General features: G+C 37.9%; 4 protein-coding genes and 1 long non-coding RNA gene across 6 annotated transcripts in view; 4 read left to right on the forward strand and 1 right to left on the reverse strand.

Annotated features, from left to right (window-relative positions):
• LOC113678097 (uncharacterized) overlaps positions 1-24,466 on the reverse strand; it is a 181,809-nt gene that overhangs the window by 136,059 nt on the left and 21,284 nt on the right. The window lies entirely within an intron of this gene.
• LOC113682268 (adhesion G protein-coupled receptor L4-like) overlaps positions 1-24,466 on the forward strand; it is a 94,187-nt gene that overhangs the window by 27,519 nt on the left and 42,202 nt on the right. The gene's annotated exons all lie outside the window — the stretch shown is intronic.
• On the forward strand, positions 217-6,136 carry LOC149051368 (C-type mannose receptor 2-like). Its single transcript, XM_089184911.1, has 6 exons — positions 217-426; positions 3,224-3,259; positions 3,656-4,027; positions 5,327-5,687; positions 5,793-5,943; positions 6,055-6,136. The coding sequence occupies exons 1-4, from the start codon at positions 354-356 to the stop codon at positions 5,617-5,619; spliced, it is 774 nt and encodes a 257-aa protein (XP_089041037.1). The 5' UTR covers positions 217-353; the 3' UTR covers positions 5,620-5,687; positions 5,793-5,943; positions 6,055-6,136.
• On the forward strand, positions 5,916-9,165 carry LOC113664668 (adhesion G protein-coupled receptor D1). Its single transcript, XM_089214160.1, has 6 exons — positions 5,916-5,943; positions 6,231-6,358; positions 7,059-7,147; positions 7,321-7,441; positions 7,712-7,753; positions 7,868-9,165. Exons 1-6 carry the CDS (start codon positions 5,916-5,918, stop codon positions 8,030-8,032), a joined length of 573 nt encoding a protein of 190 aa, XP_089070286.1. The 3' UTR covers positions 8,033-9,165.
• LOC149051369 (uncharacterized) lies at positions 19,655-22,415 on the forward strand. The gene is made up of 2 exons (XR_016180813.1): positions 19,655-19,987; positions 21,030-22,415. It is a non-coding gene; the product is annotated as an uncharacterized LOC149051369 (long non-coding RNA).

Raw genomic sequence — 24,466 nt, forward strand, 5'->3', positions numbered from 1 at the left:
TAGCGGAGCTGATAAAGAAATAACCATTCTTAACATCAATTATTTTTGAGCTGCTTCTTTATAAAATTGGAATTATAAAGAGTATTTTAATTCCGTGAAGTTTTCCGATTATATTAAGAAAAACAATGCTTCACATCTGGTGCAAGCTGCCTTTTATCTATTGCTGCGTCTTTGACGGGAAAAAAAATGGAGACAAACGTCAGGAACAAGCTATCAGAGATCCTAATTTGCATTAAACTCTGTCTCGTGCAAAAGGTTTTTATAAGATGCCGTATATCCGCAACTCTCAAGCTGGGAGAATCAAATATTAGTGTAACGATACCTTTTAACAGCAACCTTTGCATATCTTGGCCATGATGAAGTGGATGATGAATGGAACTGAATCCGGAAAAATTTTCAAAACTCTATTAACATGTTGTGTGCTGGGTAAGTACGACGCTAGTTATTCCTGTTTGAAGTTTTATATGAAATAATTCATATTTGTACTGCGGTTGTAGATGAAAGTGAAATGTGATCATCGCAGTAAATTTTCCAATTTAAGCAATTGGAAAGAAGAAGCCTGAAAAAAATCAGGGCTTCAACGGGATTCGAACCCGTGACCTCCGCGATACCGGTGCGATGCTCTACCAACTGAGCTATGAAGCCACACATTGGGAGCGAGGTCAATTTATTGAGTTCATATCTTCCCGTGCAGTGAAATGAAGTGAAGTTTTATATGAAATAATTCATATTTGTACTGCGGTTGTAGATGAAAGTGAAATGTGATCATCGCAGTAAATTTTCCAATTTAAGCAATTGGAAAGAAGAAGCCTGAAAAAAAATCAGGGCTTCAACGGGATTCGAACCCGTGACCTCCGCGATACCGGTGCGATGCTCTACCAACTGAGCTATGAAGCCACACATTGGGAGCGAGGTCAATTTATTGAGTTCATATCTTCCCGTGCAGTGAAATGAAGTGAAGTTTTATATGAAATAATTCATAAAATAAATAAATAAATAAAACTTCACTTCATTTCACTGCACGGGAAGATATGAACTCAATAAATTGACCTCGCTCCCAATGTGTGGCTTCATAGCTCAGTTGGTAGAGCATCGCACCGGTATCGCGGAGGTCACGGGTTCGAATCCCGTTGAAGCCCTGATTTTTTTCAGGCTTCTTCTTTCCAATTGCTTAAATTGGAAAATTTACTGCGATGATCACATTTCACTTTCATCTACAACCGCAGTACAAATATGAATTATTTCATATAAAACTTCACTTCATTTCACTGCACGGGAAGATATGAACTCAATAAATTGACCTCGCTCCCAATGTGTGGCTTCATAGCTCAGTTGGTAGAGCATCGCACCGGTATCGCGGAGGTCACGGGTTCGAATCCCGTTGAAGCCCTGATTTTTTTCAGGCTTCTTCTTTCCAATTGCTTAAATTGGAAAATTTACTGCGATGATCACATTTCACTTTCACCTTTTATTCCTGTTTGTTGTGCGGTAGCTATCAAATTGCGTGATGAGTACAACTGAATCCCACAAAGAGAGCAAAACCTTTTTTAAAAGTTGTGCGCTAGTATAGTAACCACCTAATTATATCTTGATTTTCCTTTTGCAAAACATTTATATCGATTTTTGAACGTCCTGTGAAGTTTGGCCGAAAGAAAATGTCATTTGGCGGAAATTGGCACTGTTCATTAAAACAAAACAAAACAAACCAGATTCTAAAGGTGTCCGCTTTAAACTCTTAGTTCGTAATCGGAGAAGTATCTCTTACAAATTGGATTCCTGAAGCCTTTTAGATTTCATATAGTGCAAAGCAATTTAAGATCAAAAAGCACAGGCGAGACATTCATGCTGTGGTCATGTTGTTTGCGTCATAGTTGTCTGCACAACAGCTTTAGCAGCCATATTTAGGATAACAGGAACACGATAACTTAGTTGCTATCGTTTTATACCACTATGACAAGATGTGAAAAGGGAAAAACATGTCGACTTCAGATAGCTGCTGAACGTTGGACGTGCTTAGACAAGAGATCGAACTTAATCATCAGGGTCCACTTAAACTGGCGTTAGATGCAAAGTTTAACATTCGATCCGGTATTTGGAAAAAAATGGTTCAATTAGTGTACTTTTTCCTTTCTTATCGCAAATTAAAACACCATTAGTATCCATGAATTTCGATAGCTGCTTTTTTGAATGAGCTGAGGGGTTAAAGTGACGTGCACTCAGAGTCAAATAATTCAAACAACCCTTGAAATTGATTATTTTTACGAATTAAAATTCAGTAATTGAACTCCTTACAGCCACATGGAGATTCTTTTTTTAATTTAAGTATAGTTCAAATAATAAATAAATTATTAGTCATGTTTAATGGATCACCCCGAAATGATACGATGGTGTTCCTCATTCCAGGGTCAAGTGCAATGAATTCCAGCCTAAAGCTTTACTGAGAGCCTTTGGATGAGGCGCTATTCAGATATCGCGGTACCCAAACTGTTAGAGCTTTCAAATTGTTGTTCAGTCATTAACACTCGGAGTAAATGATTGCCGAATGCTCGCCAAGTTGGACGTCATGGACAATTAAAACATACTTCTCTTTTAAATTATTCTCCTTTGTACCCGAAAGCAAACTTTATACTTATCTCATTGCTCTTCTTTTATAAAAAAAATCTATGGTGGAGGTTCCGCGGTCTGCTGATCCATAGTTTAGTAACTCCCAAGAATATGGAAAAATCCTCACTAAATTTTGGAGACCAACCCCTCAACATTGAAATTGAGCAGAATTTTTATTTGAGCGGTCAGAATCGATACCTGATTAATTCGCTTAATAAAGCATCGTCCGTTTCGAATTGTTGCGAGCTAAAACGAGACATTTTTTTTTTAATAGCGCACCTTTTCATTGTTATATGATTTGGTTGCACTCCGAATTGCCCGTGTAATAAAGTTTTTCGAAGGACATTCGCGAAGGTCTACTGTATCCTTAAAAATGTTTTCTACATGCGAAAAGTCTTGTTCAGCTGGTTGGTAAAATTGTGGAGATGCTGCATTTTTTAAAATTTATCCGTCTGCACCCTAGGGAAGGTAATAAAAGTCATGCGTAGATGCCAAAGGGTATGTAGCGAATAATCTCCATTAGCAATAGTCTAACTCGAGATCTAATAAACCCTGTCATTGTTTCAAATGTTATTCTTGAGATAATGATCAATTCTTTTGCTCGTTTTCTCTTCTACAGTCATCTTTCATTTGTTGATGGATTTGCCAGGAACAGGTGAGGCAGTGTAATTCCGATTTTAACATTTATGAACCTTAAAATGAACTGAAGATGAAAAAAGATAATATCTGATTGATTATCATAATAATTAGCCATAGACTTACAGACTTCCTGTTGGGATTACATCGGATTGTGACTCAAAACGTAAGTTGAAAAGCAAAACAAAAAAGTCGTAGAATAACGGTGCTATTACCCTGATCTCCCTTATTTCCAGTTTTAAAATCTTTCGCTTCAGTGATGTAGAGGGTTTTGATGCCCATTGTTTGTTATTAAAATTAATAGTGTCAAAAAAATACTTTCTCGTCTCCATCATTATCATTATCATTATCACAATTGTTATCATCAGTACACATTTTTTCGTTTATTTATTCATTCCTTTATTTTTTATCATAGAGTGCCAAGCAACCTGTTTCAAAAACTCCTCTTACGTATTTTCGAAAAGTGTAGCAAGATGGAATTTCAACTGGTATGTCTGCTGGTACCAGGGAGGTTACTTAGTCTCCATCGAAACTGAAGAAGAATGGAAGTTTATCAGTAATGAGATTAAAAAGCGTGGTACTGGGAATACTAGTGCATGGCATATTGGTTTAAGGAAGAGAGACGGGAATTGGACTTGGGAGAGTGGACAACATCTGAATATTTCGAAATGGCGTGATTCTGAGCCCGAGGGTAACGACAATTGCGCGGAAATATCCGAGAATGGAAGCCTCTTTAATGGTATCTCTTGGAATGATGAAAATGCCTGCATTTGCGAGATGCCCGTAGGTAAGATCACATTCCAACCATAAAGTATATTATGTGCTGAAATATTAGAGTCTTGCACTTGTGTCGTGAAAATTTCTCTTGATTCTTAAAAGTAAAAATATTGTTCACAGAAAATGCTCAGCTCACCTAACTTGTACGTGTAAGCGATAAATGAACTTTCATGCGCCTAATAGTGTTTGAACATAATACCCATAAAAATTTCCGGGACACATGTTTCAAGAAGCAATTTGATCACCCTAGAACTGTCCTTTTTTGCATCGCCTGCAGCTGGAAAAAGAGCGACCGAAATTGTACATTTCTCAACTTTTGTCGAGCGTGTTACGGTTGAAATAATCTAGCAAACGGAATTTTTCCGTGACACAAATTAGAAGTGTTCACTGAGGTCGGTGAGTGTATGCATGCTGTTTTGAGCATAACATATCGAAGAATTTTTATTTTTTGTGTGTGCATGCGTGGGTGTGTCTGTGTGTGTTTCTTTTACGAGTCAGTGATAAATGTTATTCAAAGCCGAGAGGTCCGTATTGGGTAATACCGTGCCCAGGGTCTTGAGAACCGGCACTTAGGACAGAGTGCACAGCTTTTCACAATACGGACCGACCTAGGCTGGTGAATAACAGTTTTTTTTTTCTCTTAAACTCAACGAAATGTTTTTAAAAACAACCCTAATGATTTAGGGTTATAATTAAGGCAAGATCCTCCATGAACTGAACAAATTTTGAGCGAGTGAATGGTAGTTGAAACAGACTGAGGTAATGCAAATTGAAGAGAGGCTTGACCGAAATATTTTTAGTGTAGGGAACAAGATGATTTAAAAGGCTTCCATAGAACTTTTGAAACATTTTATTTTAACAAGTATCTGTGACAATCTGACACCTGTCAATTAGAGATTGCGTAAGACAAAAGCGCATCCACGCCTTAAAACGACATCAACAACAACAGCAACGGCGCTCAGCTCAGCGAGGAACTAATTTATTATACAAAAACTCAACTACCAAAATTACATGAATTCATAGATAATCTTAGCTGATGTGAAGTTAACCAATTCAGAAAAGCAGGTCAGAGATTGCAGATGCCGGAGCGAAGAAAGATGTATTGTATTAATTTACACTAAAAAAAACACAATGTTAGAAAAAAGGAATCAATTAAAGAATAAGTCACGTTTTTTATCTCATTCATTTTTCTCCTTTATTGTGATTGTGATCATAATATTATTATGTTATCATCATTATTATAATTATCATTTTGTTTATCGTCATCGTGATAATTAGTATCTTTGTCTTCATCTTTATCATGTTGTAGAATGCCCAAATATAACTTTTAAAAACTCTCGGTACATAATTTCGGTGGATGGATGGTACTGGCACCTGAACAGAGATATCTGCCAGAGTCAAGGAGAGGACCTAGTTTCCATTGAAACCGAAGAAGAATGGAATTTCATCAATAACGAGATTCAAAGGCGGAATACTTCCAGCTGTAAAAATAAATGGAGTATTGGTTTAATGAAAGAGGACGGTAATTGGACCTGGGTGAGTGGGAGACCGCTTACTATTTCATCAGAGATGTTGATCAACCTCTCTCTCAAATTCGAATGAGTGTTTCTATGTCCCATGGAGCTGGACAGATCATCTTCCTCGCCGGAATAAACGCCACAGAAAACAAAGTTAGAGGCCCCTTTTTCTATCCATGGAATGAATTTCCCCGTTGCACCGTAAATATCTTGTCGAATGGAGCGTGATAAGAATACGAAAACTCTTTCTTTCCACAGGCTGTCTGTGTTACAATAGCAGCTCTGATGCAGTATTTCTTGATGGCCGCTTTCTGTTGGATGCTGATTGAGGGAATTTATCTCTACTTCTTCGTTGTGAAAGTTTACAACATTAACACCAAGATGTACATGTATCACGTCACCTCATGGGGTGAGTTTATTATTTTTAAGCACTGGTAACTGTAACCATGCTTTCGGATCGCCAAATCTGGTGTTTTCATGCAGTAAAATGTTTTGATTTCCTTCCTTTCTTTATGGGTAGGTCTTCCAGTGATCATGGTGGCCATGTCACTTGGCATCGCTGCTGGAAAAGAAGGGTTACGAAGCTATACGAGTGATATATAGTAAGAAAAAACTTCGACGATTTATTCTTGCTCTTCTCCTTCTAATTCGTTCCATTTAATTCTTTGTTTTGTTTTTTCATATATTTTGAGACAGGTATCATTTCATTTGCTGACAATTTGTGTTTCTTTCGTGTCTCTCACCTCTTCGAGTTTAGTTGCTGGCTTTCCTCGTCTGACAACCTGATCTGGATATTCGTCGCTTTTGTGGCTTTCATTGAAGTTGTGAGTTTATGATTAGTGCTGGTAATTGTGATTGGTATACCTGGACTACTTGCTGCTAAAGATTTTTTTCTCTGATCTTTAAAAAAGGAATTAAATATGTATGATATGACCTGACACATCATTTACTATTTTCCTTTTCCTATTTACTCACAAAAAAATTTGGACGCAGCTGCTGTTTGCAGGGATGCTGGTCAATTTTGACTAAGTGATGACCTTTAATAGCGAGTAAAGCCTGTTGGTACAAAGTCTACACGGGAAATACATAGCTTCATACATTCTCCAACTTTAACTACATAGTATGAGGAAAAAGATTCTTTCCTTTCCTTGTTGAAGTTTTCTCACTGTTTCACACTGATATACCAAGATATGTTTTTTGCGCAAAAATAACTCTTAAAAAAAATTGAACAAGATGAAAGGAGCAGGGAGTTTAGGAGATATTAAATTTATGTGATTTAACATGAGGATTCACTTTGCATAGTTCATTTAGTTCAGACACTTTAGTTCGCGATTTCTTTTGCTCGAAGTCAAGGAATCGAAGCTCATAATCTAGGTCCCACAGTTGGGAGTTCTATTCCCTGTAAATGACTCTTCATCCCAAGCTAGTTACCAAACTAATAACGTCTTTAGCAAGGATCCTTTCTACTTTGGCTATTCGACAACCATATCCTAATGATCAATTTATTTTTATTGTATTTTTCAGCTCAATATCTTGATACTCGTACGAGTCATAAAGGAGATGAGTAATTTGTTGCAGCCGATAGGGGAAGAGTATCATTCTCAGCAAATACGGTAATATTCACAACCTAAACCTAAAACAAAAGAGTGGAAGAAGCTACCATGTCCTCCTGTAAGGCTATATTCGCCTAACTTCCTCATTCCTTAATCAGTAAGGCCATACGATATCTAAAATGAAAATTCATTGTCAAAGGAAAATAAAGGAATTTTCTCTTTTTCACTCCTAGAATTAGCATCACAGCATGCGAGGTAATGATTCCCCTGCTGGGTGTCACATGGGTATTCGGTCTCCTTTCGCCTGTACATAAAGCTTTCGCTCACATCTTCACCATACTTAACTCTGCTCAGGTCAGTATTCGATGGTAATACTCAAAATTATTCAATCTCTATCTTTATTTTACTTTCTAACCAAGTGGGACACCATTGCAGTGATCACATTTTTTTTTTAATTTTAATTTGAAAACAAAAATGCAGTTAAGTATGCAAGAGAAGACAGACTTCTTTTTCCATTATAAGATATGCAATTTTCTTTCTTTCTTGGAAATCTTAATAGGTATTTGACTGATTTGTTAGTATACTATAAAAATCAATGATCTTGAAATCATTTTTATGCTGCAGGGTTTCCTGATTTTCGCTCTACACTGCATGCGAAACAGTCAGGTAAGTAAAACATTAAACTAATTATCAACTCCATATCATCAAGTTTTATTGTTTCGATAAATATCCGAGTACTAGTGCTAAGAACCATATTTCATGTTGCTTGTCTATCTGCAGATCAGAGAGGGGTTCAAAGGAAAGATGAATATCGTTTTTCCATCTTCTATAAAGAACAACTCCACAAGTAAGAGCTCACAGGTCAATCCAAGTGAGGTTGGGGATGTATGGGCAGTTGAAATGCAGTCTTGTGCTGAGTTTGAATTGAAATCGCACGTAACTTAAATAATTGGATCCAGCCAACCGGAAATGACAGTCAATTACTTAGTACAATCACTAAGTTAACAGCAATAAGTAGGCTACGATCGGTCTGACTTGCGATCTGCAGCTAAAAAGAGGTCTTTCTTTTTATTAATGTTTAAGCACTCAACCAGTTCAGTGTAATTGTAACCTATCTTCTTTATGATTATAAGCTTATTTTCTAAGCGATCTTATATTTGTAGGCAAGATTCATCGAAGTAAATCAATCCATAAATTCAAATTTCTAATAGCTCAGTATCTTGATGACTTTCCTTCGAATAAGACCACAGTCTACGATAGATGAGGCGGGAATTCATGTCAAGATATCACGAATTGTCTTTCTTTAAGAAGCACTCTAGCAGGCACCTTTAATTGAACGTATTTATCTTTTGATTCTTACGCGCCAACTTTCTGCGCTTACCGCATGATTATTTCATATTCGACGTTTCACTTATTGAGTTTACAAACTTCTCACCAAACGCTGTTATTACTTTTAGCAATGAGCTATATGGATAATAACTTAAAGTATAAGTTTCTAAAAATTTAGAGAATGCCTAGCCATGCTGAAATGCATACCAAGGAACTTTCTGAAGCATTTTACTAGGTTACTTAGTTATGATATAACACTACCAGTATGGTTGTGTTGTAAGTGTCCGGAATTTCCAAGAATACTTTGTACATAAGGACTCAGTTGTGCAGCAGTAATGTTGTTGTCGGGAGTGACTGACTTTTCAGAAGGCTATACCGAGAGAGAGCTACTGTGAAAAATTGTTAATTTTGAGGCACTTTGGAGACAACTGTGAGATTGTGTCAGTGGTGAGCTAAGAAATAGTTTGTGGCGGGCTTCAATCAGTTTATTTAAGGATAATTATTCTACTTCCTTTTACAGTCGGTCATTGATAAAAATATTACAAGTTGTTTAATAAAGTAGTTACGTATGTTAATAAATGATGCTCTTTCTGTCTGTTAAATTGTACCGTAACAAGTAATACTAATAGTCTTACCAGCTAGCGCTGACATTCAAAGTTGTTGTGTAATGAATAAGTAGATGAATACGTAGATGAATACGTAAATGTTTGAATAAATAAACAACCAATTTAAAAGGAACAGAAAAAAAACTCCTTATGACTGGATCTTTTGTGGATCAGTTTCATTTACCCATTTTTTTTTCGCATTCTAAGATAAGGAGTATCGTTTTGAATCGAAAATACATCGAATAATTTGGAATTAAATTGGGGCAATGTTAAGCGGAAATAACAAACCAAGAGATTATAAACTATTTGGCACACATCATTAAACAACGATTAAAGAACAGAGTATACAATTGAAAGGAAAAAGCTTGGCGATAGAAATGCCGAATATTTCCACTGGCCTGGTTTCCAAATATCACTACAGCGGAGACGTAGCATTGAAGAGAAATTTCAACAAGCCGGAGAAGGAGTCGATTATATAAATGTGCCTAACAATTTAGAACAGTCGAGGTTATGTCACACCCATTTATAAACAAACATGAATGACGAAGCATACGATTAAGACGGAAGAGTAAAAAAAGAATTATTCTAGAATATACAAGCACATTTCTCTCTACACCGCTCAAATGCGATAGGTCAAAACGCTTTAAGCTTCGATTGACTAAATAGATCGCAGCTAGGACTAGGGAATTTTCCAGAATAAATTATCGATTATTCCATGAGCGCAGAGACATTCTAAGAGAGTAAAATGTCGGAGTTTGCCGCGCTATGAAAGTAATAATACTCGCTAATTAACACATGAGCGAATTAGTCCATCAAAGTTGAAGGCATACGAAGTAATTAGACCCACCAACTGAAACGCTAAGCATGTCATCGGCGAGATGAATGAATAATAATCATTTTCATTAGCAGAACTCATAAAGACTTAACAGTTCTGAACATCAATTATTTTTGAGCTGCTTCTTTACAAAACTTCAACTACAAAAAGTGGTTTAATGCCGTGAGGTTTTTCGATTGTATTAAGAAAAACAATGGTCCACATCTGGTGCAAGTTGCCTTTTGTCTATTGGTCCGTCTATGACAGATAAGTAAAAATGGAGACTATAGCCATGAATATGCGAACACAGACCATGATTTGCATTAAACTCAAACTAGTACCAAAGCGTTTTACGAGGATGCCGCAAATCCAAAACTCTCAGGTGAGATGAATCAAATTTTAGTGTAACTACAGCTCTTAACAGCAACCTTTACATATCTTAGGCATTATGAAGTGGATGATAAATGGAACTAAATCCCGAAAATTTTTCAAAACCTTTTTAATATTTTGTATGCTGGGTAAGTACGACGCTAGTTATCCCTTTTTTTTCTGCTGTAGCTACGAAACCGTCGAAACTAACTTTCCAATTTGTGAAATATTTATTTTCATTTTAAACCTTCGGAGCTCTAATAACGAAACATACCAAACTCTACACATCTCCTTTCTAAACTATTTTTAATCATCATAGTAAAACTTTGGGATCTTTGTATTATCATTATTATCATTGTTATTTATTTCTCATTTTTTTTCACTTTCCGCCCAATGCCAAATGATTGAAAAAGAAATAGCCAGAATGAAACATCCGTGTAAGTGTAAAGACAGCCTACTGACAGCAACCTAGGTAAGTAAGCCTTTATACAGGCCAAGTGGCCTATGGGCCCGGCGCTTAACTCCGGTTTCATTAGCATGAAGCAGCTAGGAGTATTACTACTCCATCGCAGGCTTACCCCCAGCATTTTTGCTGGTACCCATTTGTACACCTGGGTGAAGAGAAGCACTGTGAGAGTAAAGTGTCCTGCCTAAGAACACAACACAATGAACCCGGCCGGGGCTCGAACTCGGACCACTCGATCCGGAGTCGAGCGCACTAACCATGAAGTCTCCTCTTTTTATGCGTCAGATAGCTGCTAAACGTTTGACGAGCTTAGACAAGCGATCGAACTTACTTACCCAACAGGGTCCACTTAAATCAGCATTAGGTTAGACAGATACATACTTTAACTTTCGATCCGGGGTTTGGAAAAAAATTGATTGGGTTGGTGTACTTTTTCCTTACTCGTAATAAGTTAAAACGCCATCATTATTCATGAATTTCGATGGCTGATTTTAAGGAATGCGCTGAGGGGTTAAAGTGAAGTGCACTCACAGAAAAAATAATTAAAACAACTCTTAAAATTAAACAATATTTACGTATTAAAATTCAGTTATGGAATTCCTTACAGCCACTCGGAGATTCTATTTTGATTGATGCTTAAATTAAAAATTATAAGATTGGCTTTTTAATAAAGCCCTCTTTCCAGTCATGTTTAATGGTTGACCCCGAAATTCTACGAGGATCACGGGCGATAATGTTACTTTACACCTCGTGTTCCTCATTCCAGGGTCATTTACAACGAATTCCAAAATTTTAGGTTCACTGAGAGCCTTCGGATGAGGCGTTATTCAAAGATCGCGGTACCCAGACCATTACAGCTTTCGAATTATTGTTCAGTTATTAACACTCAGAGTAGATGACTGCTAACTGCTCGCCAAGTTGGACGTCATGGACAATTAATACATATATATATTTCTTTTAAATTTTTCTTCTTTGTACCCGAAAGCAAACTTATACTTATCTCAATGCTCTTCTTTTAGCAAAAAAAAAACAACAACAAAAAACAAAATATGTGGGTTCCGCAGGTTCCACGGTCTGCTGATCCATAATTTAGTAACACCCAAGAATATGGAAAAATCCTCACAGAGTTTGGAAACCAACCATCAAGATTCAAATTGTGCGGAAGTTTTTATTCAAGCGGTCAGAATTGATACCCGATTCATTTGGTTAAAGAAACAGCCGTCGTCCGTTTTGAATTGTTGTGAGCTAAAACGAAACACTATTTTATCTGGATAGTGCATTTTACATCGCTTTCATTGTTTTATGACCTAGCTGCACTCTGAATAGCCTGTTTAAAGAATTTTCCGATGGACATTCGCGAAGGTCTACCGTATTCTTAAAAAAATTTTACACATGTAACAAGTTTTGTTCAGCCGGTTGGTAAATTGCAGAGATGCAGCATTTTTTAAGATTTCTCCGTCTGCTCCCTAGGGAAGGTAGTAAAAGTCATGGGTAGATGTTAAAGGGTATGTAGCAAATAAAATGCATTAATACCGTCTAACTCGAAATCTGATAAACTTTTTCATTGTTTCAAATGTTATTCTTGAGATAAAAATCAATTTATTTGCTCATTTTCTCTTCAACAGTCATCCTTCATTTGTTGGTGGATTTGTCAGGAACAGGTGAGGCAGCTTAATTCCAATTTAATTATTTATGCACCTTAAATTGAACGGGAAAAAAAATAATATCTGACTGATTATGCACATAATTAGTTAATAGACTTCCTGTTAGAATTACGTCGGATTGTGATTTAAACGTAAGTTGGAGAACAAAAGAAAAAATTCAAAGAATCTCCACAATCTCCACAATTTCCACTGGTAAAACGAAGCCTAATTGTAATTTTTGCTTCAGTGAGGTAGAGGGTTTTTGATGTCCATCGTTTGTTTGAGGATCGAGGATCGAGGATCGAGGATCGAGGATTGCTTCTATATTCGTGTCAGCATTATCGTTATCGTCAGTAGAAAATTTTTCATTTATTTATTTATTTGCTTCTCATAGAATGCCAAGCAACCTGTTTCAAAAGTTCCTCTTACATCTTTTCAACATGGGAAAGAGTTTGGCTTCACAACAGGAATGTCTGCTCCAGTCAGGGAGGCTACTTAGTCTCCATCGAAACTGAAGAAGAATGGCAGTTTATCAATTAAGAGATTCAAAAAGGTGGTACTTGGAATACTAGTGCGTGGCACATTGGTTTAGAGAAGAAAGGCGGGGTTTGGACTTGGGTGAGTGGAGAACAACTAAATATTTCGAAATGGCGATATTTTCAGCCAAATAGTAACGACAAATGGGCGGAAATATCTAAGAGGCCTCTTTCATGTTATCTCTACGCCTAGAAGAAATGCCTACATTTGCGAGACGCCCGGAGGTAAGATAACATTCCAACCATAAAGTATGTGATGTGCTGACATTATATACTTGACATTAGAGTCTTGCACTTGTGTCATGAAAATTTCTCTTGCCTCTTAAAAGTAGAAATATAGTTCGCAGAATATACTCAGCTCCTCTGATTTGTACGTGTGAGCGATGAATGAACTTTTAAGCGCGTGTTAGTTGAACATAAAACCCACGAAATTTCCGGGACACATGTTAAAGAAAAATTAATCATTCTAGAATTGTCCCTTTTTGCATCGCCTGCAGCTGGAAAAACAGCGATCGAAATTGTATGTTTCACTACTTTTGTCGAGCGCGCTACGATTAGGATAATCTAGCCAACAGAATTTTCCCTTGCCACAAGTTACAAGGCGTGTTCACCGAGGTCAATGAGTGTATGTATGTTGTTTGGAACATAAAAAAAGCAAATTGTTTTATTTTTAAGTGTGAGTGGGGGTGGGTGTGCGTATGCGTGTATGTGTGTGTGTGCGGGGTGTGGTGGGGTGGGGGTTGTAATGATATTACAGAGTCTTATGGGGGTGATCAGATCCAATTGATCATAATGAACCAAAATCCTCCTGCCCCTACCCTCTCCCCCAGGTGATGAATAATGACCGGCCCCCATTTAATTATTTATTAATATATATATATATTTTTACTCTTTTATTCTATTTATTTATTATTTATTCATTCATTCTTGAATTACTTTTTTTTCCACTAAGGGAAAGTAACAGAAGGAATTATTTTACCTGACATATCTGGGGTCAGTTCCAATCAACCTTTGCCTTGCATTCATTTAGATGAGGTTCGGTATCCTGCTCTATCGTGACGTGAGAAAGAAGTGGTTCCCATCTGAGAGAAGGGTAAGTCATTTGTGGGGAACACGACACACAGCAGTTCAACATCCGGCATGTGCGAGGGGATCAATTCTGGCTAGCCGTGCGCCAATTTCCGCCTTAAAGGATTATATAAGAAACCACCACTCTCTCGCAAAGTATGCGAAAGAAAATTGAAACATTCCTAGAGATCTGAAAAAGGAAACAGGGTACATAACGATAATGTATATCAATGAGTTGAAAAGATGTATCGCCCAGAGAAAAACTCGTTTGAATGGTTCAATACTATATCGTCATTGTCTTAACAACAGCTTCTACCTTTCAGAGCAATACGACAAGTCCAAGTAAAAAAAAAAACAAACATCCTGAAACGCGGGAAAACACGGGTGAACAAGTCGAGATTGGTTTTTAGCTTTGAATCTGATTGGTTGAAAGAGTGGTGAAATTTTTCTGGACCAGTCAAAGAGCGAAGTAAAGCATAAACAAAGGGATAATGGTTACTTTCGACATTTACAAGATAAGTGTTTTTATGGCGCGATATTTCGTCGATCACTCGCGATTTTCGTGATAATCGTCCCACAGTTTTGTACGCTGGTTATAAAAAGCTGTCCAAGGATGGAGATTGGGGAGGAGTTACTGCTTGCTCCCTCTCTGTACTTCATAAATTGTCTGGAACCATCCTCATATAAGGGTAACTGTGGTTAAAGTTTGTGTGGAAGCTTTTACTGCTGACAAAATATCATCAGCTTTCCTTTTCCAGGGTGGCGACGAAGTCCGCGGTACGCGTTTGGCCAGAGAAACGAAAATTGATAATCTAGCAGGGTTGGATACAAAACTCTGACAGTATACTGCATAAAAATTTTTTCAGATAAATTGTTGTAAAATGGGTTTTTCCCACGGTAAGATTATTCGCATGAGATCTCTATCACCTGACAGCTTATGAGGGCAAAGCCTAAATCGAAAATCAAGCACAGACTTCTCAGGAAAATAACAGTATTCTCTCAGTAGAAATCAGCCACAAGACACGTTTCTTTATTTTATAATCTGTACATAGGCTATTCACTTTACGCGCTGTGTATCACTAATTAGTATTGAATATCAATCTCGGATTGAGCTCTTTAAAATTCAAACTATGAAATGAGAGTTGAGCAAATATGTCGCTGTTGACGAGTTGACCAATAGTGTTGGCGAGCTGACATGTCGGAGAAGTGACCGGGTACAGAATACATCTATCAGCGTCATGATAGAGAGTTAGTTTTTTTTAAGGGATTAGCCTGACACTATACGGTTGTAAACAAAGAGGATAAAAACACCAGCCTGTCTTGTTACTAAGTTTTCTACGATTTGTTGGTTTATTCTTAACCGATAAGATTTGTCGCTGGTGATTTTCTCTGCGTTATGATTGATTCAGACATCGCACTCATAACTGCTACGCCTTGTGGAATAACTTAGATACTACGCCCTGATTGGTTAAAACCCCACCGTTTATTGTACTGGTTAAGCTATCTGCTTTGTTCTAAGTTATACTGTAAAAGCAACAGACCGCAATTTTTATTGGTTTACCAGCGTGAAAATCCACCTTGGATGTTAAAAGAAAGCGGGAAAAATTTGTTGATAAAGAGCCTGGGGCGAGTGATTTACAAACTTTTGTTGTGTTCTCCCTACAACTCAAGTAGGTTACTATACCAGTACACCGGTAGAAAGTTCGGTCTGTTGCTCAAATATTGTTAAATAGTGAATGATTAGCAAAGCCAATCAGACTGCATAATTTTTGACTAAACGCTTTAAGATTTATACTTGAATCTTTCAATTCACTCATTACTCTTTATGATTGGTCTGGAAAGCGCTCCAATCAGTCTTGATTCCTTTGGCCTACGTGTAACGCTGTCATGTTTGGTTGAAAAGAACGTGTACGTAAAGAAAAGAGCTGCCATTGATCACCAACGATAACATAAACGTGGGATTGATGCATACATCGGTGATGAATGATTTAAGCCATATGTCCATATGTCACGGTGACATATTTCTTTCGTCGTCGCCTAAGCTCGTTCAGATGATCATGATTTTCTAATTACTCAGGATCGGTGGTATAATTTCTTTTTGTTTTGCTTCAAACAGGGGGAATATTGTTGGATTAAACTGGTTTTCAAGGCTGCCTCGTCGTTTCTACAAACAACGGAAATGTAAAGATGTTTTGCCGCGCCATGTCTTTGAGCAACGATCAGGAACCATTTGAATAAGGAGATGATTTAAATGACACCCAGTCGTTTGTTGTTAAAATTTGTTTTAACTTTCCCTGAATTTCACTTTTAGATCTCAAATTTTCGATGCAATTCATTGGTTGGCGCTTTAACGATCTTTCAGGTGAGTTAGATAATTTTATTATACTATTGTACATTTGCTTTCGCTGTTGGTAATACTGTGATGGCAGAATGACTGATTGACCGACTGACTGTGCGAATTGCTTACGGAGTGAATCACGCTATCTCCATGGTCATCGTCACCGTGGTCATTAGTTTATCACGCTCATTACTGTTTTTGTGCTCGATTTCTTTTCTCATACATACCTACATACATAAGTGCATTTTATGTATTACTTTCGATACAGATTTAAAGTTTCCAGCCCACAGGTAGCTCGAGTGCTATAATCTAGGGGAAAGAAGCAATGCAAAAGTGTAAGAAGATCGTAAAGATTTCCTCGCTCGAAGTTTGACAATTTCAAAAGGGCTAAATTCTGTTATAATTGATCCTTTAAGAGGAAGAAATCCTTCGGACTTACCGTAACCATCTTTACCCAGATTTTTCATTTGATCAGTGAACTCTAGAAAAACGGGGTGAATTCTATGAAATTCATCCTTTAAGTGGATTATATCCTACCGACTTGCCGTAGCCATCTTTACCCCGATTTTCGATGTGATCCTTGTGTAAATTTGTCATAAACGGGGAAGATTATGACAAATCCATCCACAAGTGCAATGTATCCTTCAGTGATTTAGAAACTGTACTAAAAAAGAGATGTGTTTAGGTGATGGGATAGAAAACGAGCATGGCTCAGGGGATAGTGTATATTCGTGAACGGCTGCCGTACTGGCTTTCATGTGATGTACGTGCTCATAAGTTTCACGTGAGGAATTTGGTTTTCAAAGATCATTGTCTTTCAGATCACTGAGCTTGAAGTGCTCTGTGGAATAACAAAAGAGCGCTCTAGATCTGTGACAGTATAAAATATGCAGCAAGGTGTAACAACTATAATCAGCGGAACCGCAATAAAATCAAAATCTACTACTTCAACATTTTTAACGGAGGGCTCAGTGCGATACAGCAAAAACCCACAGTATTCCAAATAAATAACTGAAGGCCAAACTTCTCTGACTGAAGGAAGACTTCGTGACGCAGACAAATAATCACAACTTTGACCTCTCAGTCGATCTCACCTCTAGCAGATCAGGATGAAGCGTCAAAAAATATATAATTTTGCGTCGACGAATCATAATCTATGATCTTCAACTATTGAAGAAAATAAATCAATTATGATTTGGCACCACATTGAGCTTTTGTCTTAGCTTGTGGGTAAAATGTTGTCATTGGAGTCGCAAGTCGAGCAGTGAAGAGTGTAAATAAAGCAAGACTGCAGGGAAGTAATGTGTGTGAGAGAAAGGCCACTGATCTGGTTAGCAATGACCATGTAGATAGCAAATTTTCCTGAAATCAGCAAGAAGTTGTTCATCCGCTGTTACTGGAAAATACTGGTCAAATTTTCCACTTATCCCGACCCCCTTGAATGAGTACTTTTGCTTAAAGACAGAACTACAACGGAGTCTCTTAACCAGTCCCAAGCCGCGTGTTGCTCGATAGATCACAAGATATGATTGGGCACTGTATCACATTACGTTAGAGGATATATCTATAATGAGGGGGCATAAGTAAAACGGTACAACCTCCCTCCTATTTTCAACCCGACCCAAACCTCCCTCTTGTTTTCTACCCGACCCAAATTTCGACGCGACATAAACCTCACTCCTGTTTTCGACCCGACCCAAACCTCTTTCCTGTTTTCGACGCGATTCAAACCTCCTTCCCGTTCTCTACCCGACCCAAACCTTCCTGAAACAGACCAACAAGAGAGGGAAACAAACCAGTAGACGCACCAACCAAAAAGAAAAATATACAATCCTAACTCAGGGCTTCAAACAGCCGCTAATAAGACAATTAAACAGGAAAAACTTTTACGAACGACAGATGAGTAAATAAACTTGGTTAGATGATAAATTTTGATGATAATTTTTTCTTTTTTTTAATTTTCTGTGTAGGCGGGATAGAAGCAGGACTTGTCTTGTCTGCTGTCAGTTCTCTTTTGATGTTGCTCCACTTCATGAAATGCCATCGGTGTATATGCCGTATGGTTATTGTGATCGTTGCGGGCGTACTGCGTAAAAGGCGGGAAAACACAAGTGATCAAATCACGATTCGTTCAAGTTTTGAATATGATTGGTTGAGAAGGTGACGCGAGCTTTCTGGACCAATCACACGGCGAAGTTAAGCAAAATCACAGCAATCATCGATTACTTTCGACACTCAATTGAAAAATACTCTTCTACATGTAGGATGCAACTCTAAAGATTGTTTAAGCATCAAAACAAGATACAGTAACATATTTGCAGGATCAGGATTTCGTGGCTAAGCTGGTTTCATAATTATAATCATAATTTCATAATTATTGTGAGACTTGAAGGCTTTTCGAAAGACGCAATCTAGTACTCGTGGAATGTTTTTTTTACAGAGCCATTTTGGCCTCAGCTATTTTTCTGATGTTGTTCCGGTTGTTTCTAACACATTTCGTCTTTCGTGACTCGACTTATCCAAACGTCACTGTCACAATTGATAACAGGTATTGTTGTACATCAGTCTGATGTCTAGTTTCTTTCTCAAATTTTGTTACGACTACAGACCGAACTGGACTCCGCTCGGTCCTATTTAGCTGCTGATGACCAATGGCGAAGCAAATTTCATTATTGTGTTAATTGTATACGTTATATGCTATTGTATGTTTAGTGGTCAACTCACGCCTCGCCGAGAGAACGTTCAATACAAAGCTGCGATAGATTAATTGAACGTCGACGCAAAAACTCGCCGACAGACCCGTCTCTAATAGGAAGATTTTTGGCATGTATCTACATTCTTATGGTTGTTTGGGTGTTTATTGTTGTTATTAATTTTGTTGTGGTGGTGATGGGTGTTGTGGGTTTTGTTGCTGTGATGGTTATTGTTGTCGCTGTAGTTGTGGTTGTTGGTTTGTTGTGTGTTGTACTGGTTACATCCAGGTTAATTAGTAATTCTCCTAGATTCACATCTTACTTATGGGTCACTTAGCTTAAAATATTCAGCCCGTATCGTGAACACTTTGTTTTTGGTCTCTTTCTCTCTCTTTAAAGCGGCTATTCTCCATCATGTCGTACTTGACATCTTCTGCAACATAATTCCTAAACTTCTCTCTGCTTCTATGCGAATTATAAAGGGCATGCTTTCAGGAGTGATTTTCATCTCTCGTATAGATCGAACATCACTGGTACAGGGTTTCCAGGGTTGGGACAAAGGTACGTAGCATGCACCCAGTACAAGCAATTTATAAGTGGCAGAGGCTATGTGAAGTGAGATATACAACATACAGACCTATTCTGCTGCCAAGTTGCTAACTATTTCCTAAGACAGCTTTTAACCAATTAATTAATGTCTTTAAGACTTCAGTGACGAAAGGAAGGTCGAGCAGAAATTCTTTAGTGACAAGATCCAACAAATTGCCCAGAACGCAGCAAACGGTAGTGGCTTCGTAGCGATTCGTAATAGCTTCACGTCTAATTGTTCGAGAGCGTTGCACGAGATTTATAGAGTTCTCATTATGCTAACTAGAGCAAAACCTATGGGATCCTTGACAACCTTTCTTAATTTTCTTTCTAGCTTTTGTCGCATACCTTGGTTTTGTGACTGTGCTGGTTGCCCACAGACAACCCGTGATGCTGGTGTTCTGTCAGTTGCTTATTGACAGACAAAAAGATCATCAGCTCCTGGAAGAGTGTAAGTAAACTGTCTCCAGAATCACGACTCGGCTGGGATGATGCATTCCTAGGATTTTGATTTGCTTGATTGATAATCCGACAGATGAGCGTGCGCACGAATGGGTGGACAGACGAATGGGCAACTGTAGCTTAGAGACAATTGGCACGTTTGTTTCCCTGATAAGATCAAAACACAGCGCTGTATATGCACTTGCAACCGGCACTCAGCAACCAATCAGAATACTAGAAATGATCTTTTCACGGAGGACAAGAAATACATAATTTTCTTTTGTTAAGCGTCGTTATTAGTGTGAAATCCTGGAAAATTAGGCAGAAAACGTACCCCATTCCCCAAGTCAGATTTGATAAAAAATGGGTAACGTTGAGAAGAAACTTACGATGCGAGCTATGTTCGGTTGGTTACTATTCATTTCATATCCATTCTGTGGTCACGCGGGAATATTGAAAGTTAGCCTTTCTTTTTTGCCAGTTTGCACAGTTTTTTGAGCAACTAAGACGTATCTCACCGACAGTTACTTTTCAAGCCGACCTTTAAAAAAGTGATTGCATTCTGGGTGATATAGAAGAGTTTCAAAGCTTTTCATTAGGAGAAAAAGAAACATCCCTACGTGTGTAACCTTTTTTTCACCTTGAGTCTAAAATGCTTAAGTATTCCGTTCTTGACGTTAAAATTAGTTTTCAAGTACCGTGTTTCAAGGCATCTATTTTGTCGCCGGATCTCCGACAGAGCCTGTATATTGTAGGTTTGGCATCGAGGCAGGACGCTCTGAAACTTTGTAATATTTGTTTTAAATGACTTTTCGTTGCCATTCCAGAACAATAGTGAAGGAAAAAAAGACATTTTGTCTCCCCTCTTACTCAAAGTACGAAAGAAATTTCTCTCTTTTGGCCTATTTTCTCTATTGCTATGATTCCTTTGTTGTCATGAACTAATTTTTTGAAGGTTAATTAACTTGAAATACTCGACAAAGTCCCTCCAGATCTCGTCCAAACCTTTCAAACGCAGCTTATATTGCCGTTCCTCTCTTTTTGTCTTTCAGGTCCCTCAGCCGCGCATGTCTCAAAAGGCTGTCAACCGCTGGTTCCTGGCCGTGACTCTCCTACGCAACCCATCTTTTATCAAGTACCGCCGCTAAGACCGCCATTTCACGGCATCTGTTGTGACTTTTGAAAGCGTCAACTTTGACGTTCCAGTGTAAAACTTTGAGACTAACTCAGAAGGAAGAACACTGTTCTTTCTTTGTGGTTCCATTTTCCGGAGATCTCCTATAGCTTGGGGTAAAGGTCTCCCTCGTTTGTTACCACAGTATAATACAGTCTGTATCTGGGTGTTGTTGTTGTTGTAGTTGTTGTTGTTGTAGTTGTGGTTTTTGCTTTTTTGGATTTTAAATTTTTTTGTATTTTAAATTTTTTTGAGTCAAAATGTAACTCCCCTAATGAAAGCTACTCTAAATTCTGGGCTAAACTTTATTAAACACGTAGATTGTGGTAGAGAAATGAGCAAGGAAGCACACAAAGTACTATTGAAAAACAATTTAAAATTGTGGATTTTTATTGCTGGCTTCGGAAATGGGAATTATATTATCTGGCAAACATGGAGAGGCAAATGGTAACAACCCGAACAGGCCGATGGGACTAAGTCAAGGATGACCAAGGATGAAAAGCGGTGAAAGTGACAGAGCTTAACAGGAAAAAAAAAATTCGCGAATTTAACAGCCAACCGCTTAATACAGGTTCGACTATTCATTCCGAATAAGCCAATCAGCCGACGTGAAGAGCTCTATTCACCAATGTGGTATATGCTAAAAAACCACTATAAGTGTAAATGTTTCTTTTCAAGCTAGAGTTGGAAAGTCGATTCCCGAGTTGATACACGCGCAGGCGATAATCACCAAACCAACAGCCCACGCAAAAAGCACTATTCACCTGTGTGGTATATACTCAAAACCGCTGTGAGATGGGTAGATGGAGAAGGGCTATTGTGGATTTTTATTGCTGGCTTCGGAAATGGGAATTATTTTATCTGGCAAACATGGAGAGGCAAATGGTAACATTTGCAATTTAAGATGAGTTTTTTTGGGAGTCTATTTCTCTGTAAACGATAATGGGTTCTAAATATTGATTAATCCTCTTTGGTACATTTGAATTTGATGGGTTTTTTTTTAAAGATAATATATCAGGTATTGGAAAGTAATACATACAAAAAGAGCAAGCGGTTTATGTTAGGCTTAAAGCCAAGTATATAGGAAGGAAAAAAAGAGAAAAATAATAGATAAATATTGCGGTTTGCTTAGGCGTTTTAAGCGGAAGTTTTTTTGGTTTTTATTTTTCGTTTGTTTGTTTGTTTGGTTTTTGTTGTTGTCGTTGTTTTTTTCCTTTAGCTATTATGAAAGTAAGAAAAGTAAAAATTGGCGCACGATACCAAATAATGTTGTGAATTATTGAGGTCCGTGATTAGGGGAAAGACTTGGGAAGGATGGTGTGGGTTTGGAACTGAGGAGCAAAGAACTAGCGGCAAGAAAGAATACGTAGTTGACAGACAGCTGTGAGCATTAGCCACACGAGTGTTTTGGCGAAGGCCGATTTCTTTCACACTTGCGAATGTATTCATATACAATTAGCGAACTCCAACGTCGTGGAGACCTCTGATCTTTCTCGAAAAAAACTTAGCGGAAGTGGAAAGTGAGGAGGAAGTGAAATATTGGATTGGTGGGACCACTGACGAAACCGGATTTCATTCAATTTTGTTTGCTCGTTTTTATCCGCGCGGGGATCCCGGTTGAATTCCCGCTGGCTCCCTGGTTCAAATCTCCTCACCGGCATCCCGAGAGAGATCCCGACAGGTGTCCCGTGGGAATCTCGGCGTGAACTTGCGAAAATACCAGCGTACACTCCAGAGGGTAATGACATTAAGGAACTCGTCTTTTTTGTCTCATAACTAACCATTTAATTCTTTCACAAATTCACGAGGACGGCACAATCGAGCAACCGTTTTTAACCCGTAACTGAGTGTTATAACAGAGTGTTATCATCGTTTAATACAGGTCACCAAGAAAAGACAAGAAAACAACATTTTGTACCATAATTTATCATTTCTCTTTCAAGTGAAGCTTATTTTAAAAAATGGCTCAAAAATGTATCGAATAACATCAACAAAACGATGATGCAGCGTAAAAACAGAACGATTAATAAGAATTCTAACGGCCAGACCTCTTGGTAATTACTAAGGAAATGATTTGCGTAATTTTCTTATGTATTATTTGTTAGATACAAACAGTCCTGAGAAAAAAGATAATCTGCAATGCGTTGAGGATATTTGAACTCTAAATACTAACATTGATTTTAGGAGACAAACATGGAATAAATTTTACTTCAGAGACAATTCGTAGTTTTATTCGAGTGATTCCGCCCTAAGGAAAAAATTCGGGAATTTTACAACCGACCTCTTAATACAGGTTCGACTATTAATTCTGAATTAGTCAATCAGCCCACGCGAAGAGCTCTGTTGTGGTATATACTAAAAACCGCTGTAGGGTGGATAGACGGAGTTGAGTTATGTAGCACGAGGAGAAAATTTAAGAAGAAGAAAGAAGCCTAAGTCTATCAATTTCTCAGGGAGATTCTTATCTTTACCTTCTGAAATCGTAGCTCTAAGATTCTTGAGAATCCGTCCGGAGATGCTACTCATGAAACCACGTAGCTGTTTACACTACCAACCCGGGGGGATAAACGGACCATCGACTCATCCTTCCCCCTTCCCATGGATCTTCTTTTTTTTTTTTTAAATGATTGTAATATATGCTATCGTCAGTAGAGATGTTCTGCTGAAACATTTACGTTGTCGCAGTTTTTTAAGATCTCCCAGTTTAATCCTCGCCTCCAGGATTTTTCCACGGCTTGTTTTTCCCTAAAAGGTCTAATTCCGAATTCGAATTGAAAATGCCACCCTCTTAAACCGTTTTCATTTCACATCTTGCATATTTCTCAATCGAGGGTCTCCATAGGGTTAACCGTTAGCCGTAAATCGGTCAAAAAACTAGCTGTTAGGCGTAAAAATTGACAGATTTTAACCCTTAGTTACAGCAAAAATTAACCTTAGAAATCTTTCCTTCCTACAAAGTGTTAATTTGTGTTATTTTGAGTTAACGGCAGCAGAAAAATGGCCAAAATTTAAACCGTTAGCCGCAAGAAGTTCTCCTCGGTCGACCCTTTTCAGTTCTAAGTAAGTTAAGCTGTTTTAGTTAAGTTTACAACCGTGGAAAAAAAAATCCATCAATATTTTCTACACTCGAGGAACCACACCGACCTAGGGTACCCATGATGAGGACTCTTTCTATAAATGGAGTAAAGCATCATCTCCCAAAGTGAAAGGTAATTTCTTTTTCCTTGCCTCTTCAAAGATATATGACAAAACATCATGTCGCTTTACATGCTTACAGAAGCGCGTCGCGTGACATCCTAAGGAACGGCTGCCAAT

This window comes from Pocillopora damicornis, chromosome 1 (assembly GCF_964200805.1).
Source record: "Pocillopora damicornis chromosome 1, jaPocDami1.2, whole genome shotgun sequence".
NCBI classification, from domain to species: domain Eukaryota; kingdom Metazoa; phylum Cnidaria; class Anthozoa; order Scleractinia; family Pocilloporidae; genus Pocillopora; species Pocillopora damicornis.